The 8,560-nt window shown below is 30.8% G+C and overlaps 1 protein-coding gene across 1 annotated transcript; it reads left to right on the plus strand.

Moving 5' to 3' along the window:
- The first annotated feature begins 5,150 nt into the window (after positions 1 to 5,150).
- On the plus strand, positions 5,151 to 6,464 carry LOC102668471 (LRR receptor-like serine/threonine-protein kinase GSO2). The gene has a single exon (XM_026126107.2). The coding sequence runs from the start codon at positions 5,324 to 5,326 to the stop codon at positions 6,080 to 6,082; it is 759 nt and encodes a 252-aa protein (XP_025981892.2). The 5' UTR covers positions 5,151 to 5,323; the 3' UTR covers positions 6,083 to 6,464.
- The last annotated feature ends 2,096 nt before the right edge of the window (positions 6,465 to 8,560 follow it).

The following is an 8,560-nucleotide window of genomic DNA, read 5'->3' on the forward strand; positions in this document are numbered from 1 at the left end:
CAGAGCATAATACTACTGCAATGGGAAGCTTTTCTCCTCTTCAATTAACCCGAAATAGTTTAATAATGCGTTGCAAAGTGGATACCAAAACCCTAAACTAGAAATAACAAGAAAAGGGAAAACTAGTTTACCATACATACACAATCACAAAAACTCCCTTCCGAAAAAAGTGAAACGAAACCATGGCTTCACACGTGGTGTTCTATTCCACACCAGTCCTTTCCGGAAAGCACAATGCCATAAATATAAACACGAATTGCCAGCCAACATAAAAATAAAGGTGCTTAACACAAACAAGTTTTCCCTCAATTCACTCCAACCAAACACTACTCAGTGTGATTGTGATTCCTAACAACAGGATTTTCAACTGAAGAATTAAAATTAAAACTCACAACGATTCGGTCTCCAATGCTGAAATCTTTCTGCTCGCTCAGAAGAAACCCGAGAATTAACTGGGAAAACGGGAAGAAGAAGAAAAAAGCGCAGTTAGGTTAGAGCAAAATAAAATTGAAAGCAAAAAAAAAGCGAATGGTAGAAGAAGATGCTCGTGAACAGGAGATTGGGAAGAGAGACTCACGGTCACAGTAGTAAGAATGGGGAATGAAGATTGAGAATTGAACCCTAACTAAGATGAAATGTACACTTACGATATTGAATACTAATGCCGGTGATGTGCGTGCCTCTCCTCCCAAACCCTGCTCCTTTACTTTTTTCTTTTTAAAAAAATATTTCAATTTTAATAAGATTAGGTTGATTAAAATATTTCAATTTTTTAAAAAAATTATTAACTAAAAAATTTGCTTAATTTTTTATAAGGAAAACTTTTTTTTTGTAATGAGTGTTTTAAAAATATTACTTGAAATAGTATTTTTTAAAATGTTAACTTATAACTTTTTATGTTTTTTTACTCTAAATAATTTATTAGTTATTCTTATTTAATAAATTATGATTTTATAATTTAATAAATTAATTTTTTAGTTTTAATTAACTTTTAAGTTAATTTTATTCCAGGTAACTTATGTTTAAAGTTCCAAATGTATAACTTTTATATTATTATAATTTTTAAACTATCATTTGAAGTTATACCTACACCAATCAATGGTAGGTATAAGACTTTTTGAGGTTATACCTACACCAATCAATTATAGGCATAAGTTTTATGAAGTTTTATCTACACTTTTATTTTGTAGGTAGTAATCCTTGAGTTCTACCTACACTAATTAATCTAATTAATCGTAGGCACAAGTTTTGTTGGAGTTTTACCTACACAATGTAGTTGTAGATAGAAGTCTTTTTTTAATTTTAATGAATTTGCCTACACCAAATAATGGTAGGTAGAAACGGTTGTGCTTTACCTACATCAGTCAAGTGTAGGCAGAGATATTTTTGAGATTTACCTACACTAATTCATGTTTGTAGGAAAAGGCGTCCGTAGGCATAGGTCATTTTTCTTGTAGTGATCCTAGAAAGATTTAGAAATACTCTAACGTGCAACTAATGCAACTAATGACGTATGTTTTGGAAGAGAGGAAAGAAAATGAAAAAGAATAAAAAAAGCGTTTAAAATTTGAATTTAAAAAATTAGAAGGAAAAAATTTAAATTGGCTGAAAGTAACACACATTTCCATCACTTTGCCTTTTATTTTTCTTCTCTTATACACCTTACACCTAATTTCATCTTTGAGGAAGACTAACAATACTCTTTTGTGTTATTTATTAAAATTTATAGAAAATCACAAATTTTAATAGTTTCACATTTAAATATATATATATATATTAATTAGAGGTCAGAAATTCAAATTTATAATTTCTAACTAATTTTAGTCAATAATATACAGCATTAAAAATTTTTTTTTCTTTATAACAAAAGAAGAGTACTAGTTTCTGTTATTCAGAATATGCCTTTACCTAAAAATATTAATTAACATGTGACACTTACACCCAATGAAGAATAGTAAATTTGTCGAAGTGCTTTCCACACTTGAAAAATAAAATTATTAGAGACATTTATAAACATATTAGAATATAATGAATTAATGATTGTTTGTTCGTTTCTGATAAAATTGAGTGGAGCTTGAAGACCAATAAGTACATCATAGGAAATTAGTTAAAAGAATCTCTCAACGAATAATATAGTTGAGAATTTGATTTTTATTTGAGTCTAATAGTAATATAATACAAATATTTTAAATGTTATTGTTATATAATAATGATATATATAATAATAATTAGACAAATTATAGTTTTTATTATATTCATATTGATTGAATGAGTATGAAATATTGATATGTTTGTATTGTAATATAAAGATTATATTTTAAATAAATAGTGTATACACTATAATTTTTTAAAATTTTCACATGTATCGAAATATGTTAGTAATTTTAAATAATGATAAAAAAAAAAGATGATATTGTGATTTTCTTTGTTTTCTAACTCTTTTAATGGGTTAGAAAATTAAGCATACAATCACATCGAATTTTAAAAGTAAAAGGATTACATAGACTTTGAAATTATTAGTCTTTGTGGAAATTTTATATCAAGACAAATTAAGCTTGCATTTTCTACGCTTTAGCCAAATGACAAATGATATTTATTCATATTAGTTCTAAGTAGACTTTTCACGGTATGATATCAACCCTAGAAAGACGCAGAAATACTCTAACGTGCAACGATTTTTTTATTTCTTGGGGGCAAGTGCAAAGACTTGAAATTCGTAATCTGTCAAAACATTTTCGTGTAAAGATAAATTAGTATTTGCATTTCTCGTACTGTGATAAAATAACACATCATATTTTTGGTGGGTTTAAATAATTGTTTTTGTCCCTATAAAATTAAGGATTCTATTAGTACTTTAATAAAGATTTTTTATTTATATTTTAGTGCTTATAATTTTAATATTTGAATTTATGGTTTGCTATAAACTATCAATAGGTTATTATGTAATAGTGATGTTGGTAGTCCATTAATTGGTCCACAATATCAATAGTTTGACATGATATTACATGTAAAGTTTTTGGTAAATTGAATATTTAAATTAAATTCTCATATGTTTAAGCCTTGTTTGTGTTAATTTTACATAAACGTTTTCTAAGCATGGTGTGGTCGTTAAAGTGACAAACTCAAATACTTTTTACGGGAAGCTCACGTGTCATTTAATGACATTACAAAAATTCCCTTGATAATGTAAAAATATAATCATTGTTATATTTTTTATTTATTAAAATTTTTAACATCACTTTTTTGTCGAATTATCTGATGAAATTTTAGTTATTACCACATGCTGGTACAATATGAAGTATATCTTCATGAACCTGTAATTAATATATATACAAAATCATTTTATTACACAATTATATAATTATTGATTTTTTATTATATATTTTATTTTTTTCCTTGAAGAATGGTAAGATTTTGTAAGAGTAATTTTTTAAAAGCCATGTCTTAATTAAAAAAAATCAAATCACAACATATAAAAATATGAATAAATAATTGGTACAATAAAACATACAAACAAAAACAAGTTTAAATTGCTTATCACCAGAGTGTAATAAAGGAATTTCCTTCAAAACCGTGGAAAAATACAATATTTTTTGACGGAATTAATAAATTTGGTGGAAAATATTCCGTCAAAAATATCTATTTTTTTGTAGTGATGGATTACTAAAAAAATTAGTTTGTTAATGGGGTGATTATAATTTACTTATTTATTAGTATAAAACAAAGCAAATATCAATGGAGAGGATGAGAGGGATAGAAAGTGTGTTGTGGTTGAGTAGAGGTTTCTTTAGCCAAAAAGTTGGACACAAAGTTTCCAATTTTCTACCCCGTGCAAATCGTTGCTATAGTGTCTTTTGTTTTGCATTGACTTGGAAGTCAATTTATGCAAAGATGGAACGCAGATATGTCAAAGAAATTATTATAAGGTTGTTACAACATTAATTGCCATCGAAATTGATTTGCAAGTCATTATCAGAACATATGGCACTTAAGTTTTATTTTAGTTTAATTTTGTTATTGCCAACTTAGAAATTTGGTCCCCCATTTTTTTTCCTTGTAAATTTGATCTTTCCCCATCTTAACTTTTATTCATAATTAATTTAATATTTAATATTTAACAGAAATGGAGATGGCAACACTATTGGATCAATATTTTTTGTTAAATATTAGATGCATGAACAAAAATTATATTAGGAGATTCGTGATCAAGTAGAGGAAATTAAAATATATAAACCTCGTATATGGAGTCTTCGTATTTTAATTTTAAAAATAAAATTTTTGTAAAGAGAAAATTTACTTAATTTTTTTGTCTTGGATAAGTGAACGAGAATAAACAACTCTGTCATTTAGCCATACTATCAACTATATATATAAATCCTGCCGCAGGCTCCATCTTTGATACTTGACAATTTAAGAGAAAACTGATCACAGTAACCGATCTTTGTTTTACTCTTCGTCATTTCATATCAACAAAAATATAATGAGTTGTTATTTTCTGAAACTATTTTATGCACTTTTGCTGCTTTTATTGCATGCCGCAGAAATTAAGTGCATTGAGAGTGAGAGACAAGCACTCCTCAACTTCAAACATGGCCTCATAGATAAGTATGGCATGCTGTCTACATGGAGGGACGATAATAAGTATGGCATGCTGTCTACATGGAGGGACGATAACACTAACAGAGACTGTTGCAAATGGAAAGGCATTCAATGCAACAATCAAACTGGTCATGTTGAGATGCTTCATCTCCGTGGTCAGGATACACAATATTTGAGTGGTGCAATCAATATCTCATCATTGATTGCCCTTGAAAATATTGAACACTTGGATCTCAGCTATAATGCTTTTCAAGATATCTCTATCTCTCTGATTCCAGAACTCATGGGCTCGTTCACCAATTTAAGATATCTCTATCTCTCTGATTCTTTATTTGGTGGGAGTATTCCTTCTGATATTGGAAAGCTTACACATTTACTGTCTCTTGATCTAAGTGATAATGATCTCCATGGAAAAATCCCTTATCAACTTGGAAACCTTACACATTTACAATATCTTGATCTAAGTGATAGTGATCTAGATGGGGAACTCCCATATCAACTTGGAAATCTCTCACAGTTGAGGTATCTTGATCTTCGTGGGAATTCATTTTCGGGAGCACTCCCTTTCCAGGTTGGGAATCTTCCTTTGTTGCACACTCTTGGACTTGGTGGCAATTTTGATGTGAAATCTAAGGATGCAGAGTGGTTGACTAAGCTTTCTTCATTGACAAAACTTAAGCTAAGTTCACTACACAACCTTTCCTCTTCTCATCACTGGCTACAAATGATCAGCAAGCTTATTCCAAACTTAAGAGAGTTGAGGCTATTTGATTGTTCTCTTTCAGATACAAATATTCAATCTCTGTTTTATTCACCTTCCAACTTTTCCACTGCTCTTACCATCCTTGATCTTTCTTCAAATAGGCTCACATCCTCAACATTTCAACTGTTGTCAAACTTTAGCCATCATCTTCCGGAGCTTTATCTTCCTTATAATAACATTGTTTTGTCATCTCCTCTATGCCCAAACTTTCCTTCTCTTGTGATCCTTGATCTTTCTTATAATAATTTGACATCATCAGTCTTTCAAGGTAGTTTCAACTTCAGCTCAAAACTTCAAAATCTTTATTTGCAAAATTGTAGTCTTACGGATGGAAGTTTTCTAATGTCATCTTTCATTATGAGTTCTTCATCTTCTCTTGTTTCCCTCGGTCTCTCCTCAAATCTGTTGAAATCATCAACTATATTTTACTGGCTCTTTAACTCCACCACCAATCTTCATAACCTTTTCCTTTATGATAACATGTTAGAAGGTCCCATTCCAGATGGATTTGGGAAAGTAATGAACTCTCTTGAAGGTCTTTACCTCTACGGTAACAAACTGCAAGGCGAGATTCCATCTTTCTTTGGTAACATGTGCGCATTGCAGAGTTTAGACCTCTCAAATAACAAGTTGAATGGGGAAATTTCTAGCTTCTTCCAAAATTCTTCATGGTGCAACAGATACATATTTAAGAGTTGGATTTATCTTATAACCGGTTGACTGGCATGTTACCTAAAAGCATTGGATTGCTATCAGAGTTGGAGGATCTTAACTTGGCTGGGAATTCTTTGGAGGGTGACGTCACTGAATCCCATCTTTCTAATTTTTCCAAATTAGAAATGTTGTCCCTATCAGAGAACTCGTTGTCTCTGAAATTGGTCCCGAGTTGGGTTCCTCCATTCCAATTAAAATACTTGGGAATCAGATCTTGCAAGTTAGGCCCCACCTTTCCTAGTTGGCTCAAGACTCAAAGTTCTTTGTATAGGCTTGATATTTCTGATAACGGGATTAATGACTCTGTACCAGACTGGTTTTGGAATAACTTGCAATATATGAGAGATTTAAATATGTCTTTCAATTATCTCATTGGTTCAATTCCTAATATATCATTGAAGCTTCGTAACAGACCGTCTGTACTTCTGAATACAAATCCGTTTGAGGGTAAAATTCCGTCATTTTTACTACAAGCTTCCCTGCTGATTCTCTCTGAAAATAATTTTTCAGATTTGTTTTCATTCTTATGTAACCAAAGCACAGCTGCAAATTTTGAAACTTTAGATGTATCACACAATCAAATAAAGGGGCAACTCCCAGATTGTTGGAAATCAGTAAAGCAATTAGTGTTTCTTGATTTAAGCAGCAATAAATTGTCAGGGAAGATTCCTATGTCCATGGGCGCCCTTGTTAATATGGAAGCCTTGGTTTTACGAAACAATGGTTTAATGGGTGAGTTGCCTTCTTCTTTGAAGAATTGCAGCAGTTTAATTATGCTGGACCTGAGTGAAAATATGTTGTCGGGTCCAATACCATCATGGATTGGAGAAAGTATGCATCAATTGATAATCTTGAACATGCGAGGAAATCACGTCTCAGGAAATCTACCCATTCATCTCTGTTATTTGAACCGTATTCAATTGTTAGATCTTTCAAGGAATAGCTTGTCAAGTGGAATTCCATCATGCTTAAAGAATTTGACTGCAATGTCTGAACAGACCATCAACTCAAGTGACACTATGTCTGATATATATCGGAATGGTAAGACTTACGTTGTATTAAATGGTTACATATTCGGAGGTTATACGCTTGACATAACATGGATGTGGAAAGGTGTGGAACGGGGGTTCAAGGATCCAGAGTTGGAGCTCAAAAGCATTGATCTTTCTTGTAACAATTTAATGGGTGAAATACCAAAAGAGGTCAGATATTTGCTTGGGTTAGTTTCTTTGAATCTATCAAGAAATAATTTGAGTGGAGAAATTCCTTCTCAGATTGGGAATTTAGGTTCACTAGAATCACTTGACTTGTCAAGAAATCACATCTCTGGGAGAATTCCATCTTCTCTTTCTGAAATTGATGATTTGGGAAGATTAGACTTGTCACACAACTCTCTTTCTGGAAGAATCCCATCAGGAAGACATTTTGAAACCTTTGAAGCCTCCAGTTTTGAAGGAAATATTGATCTTTGTGGCGAACAACTTAACAAAACTTGTCCTGGGGATGGAGATCAAACAACAGAAGAGGGTCAAGAACCACCAGTCAAAGGTGATGATTCTGTTTTCTATGAGGGATTATACATGAGCTTGGGGATTGGATACTTCACTGGATTTTGGGGCTTATTAGGGCCATTACTACTGTGGCGTCCTTGGAGAATTGCTTACATCAGGTTTCTGAACAGATTAACAGACTATGTATATGTATGCTTATGGTGAATGTGGGAATTGTTGCTGATCGCTCCAAGGCAAAAAGGTATGTTTTAGATTTTATTTTTCAAGTTCATGGTTTATGTTCTGTCTTTGTTTTACATATATCAAGAATTGCTTCACTCATCAAAAGGGTAATATGTATTTCGAACAGAAAGCTCATATTAACGGTAAACCAATTGTTAGAAGTTAATAATTTATTTCTTCATCCTTACTTGACAAATTCATGGGTGCTACTCTAATAATTATTATTTTAACTAGAGTACTACTTTGAAAGAGTTTAAAAAAATATCTCATATTATTGAAATGTTTAATTTTGTTTAATAATTCGTTGATGGAATATGTTTTGTATTAAATAACTTGGGTAATTTTTTACTCAGGTGCATGCTTTAGTACACTGTCTTAGATGTCTTTATCATGAAAGAATCAGCAGAAAGTTTTCCAATTGAGATTTTTTTTATTTTGTTTAAAAGAAATTGTTTAATTCTTACCTAGGTGCAGCATATGGCACTTTTAATTAAAATATTTAACATCTATTTTTATTGATTTTGATGAATTGATTATTTATTTCTAAATATGTGAACAAAGGTAATATATGAGAAGAAAAAATAATTAAATATGTAAAATGATTTTGAATAATTATATATGAACATTTCAACATTTATATCTCATTTTTTACTATCACATTTACCTATTATACTTACCCTTTTTCTTTTTTTTCCTCTCCCTTGTCAACTAACATGGCATGTAGTATTTTTCAATATATTTTTTTCATAAA

Source organism: Glycine max, chromosome 16 (assembly GCF_000004515.6).
Source record: "Glycine max cultivar Williams 82 chromosome 16, Glycine_max_v4.0, whole genome shotgun sequence".
Taxonomy (NCBI): Eukaryota; Viridiplantae; Streptophyta; class Magnoliopsida; order Fabales; family Fabaceae; genus Glycine; species Glycine max.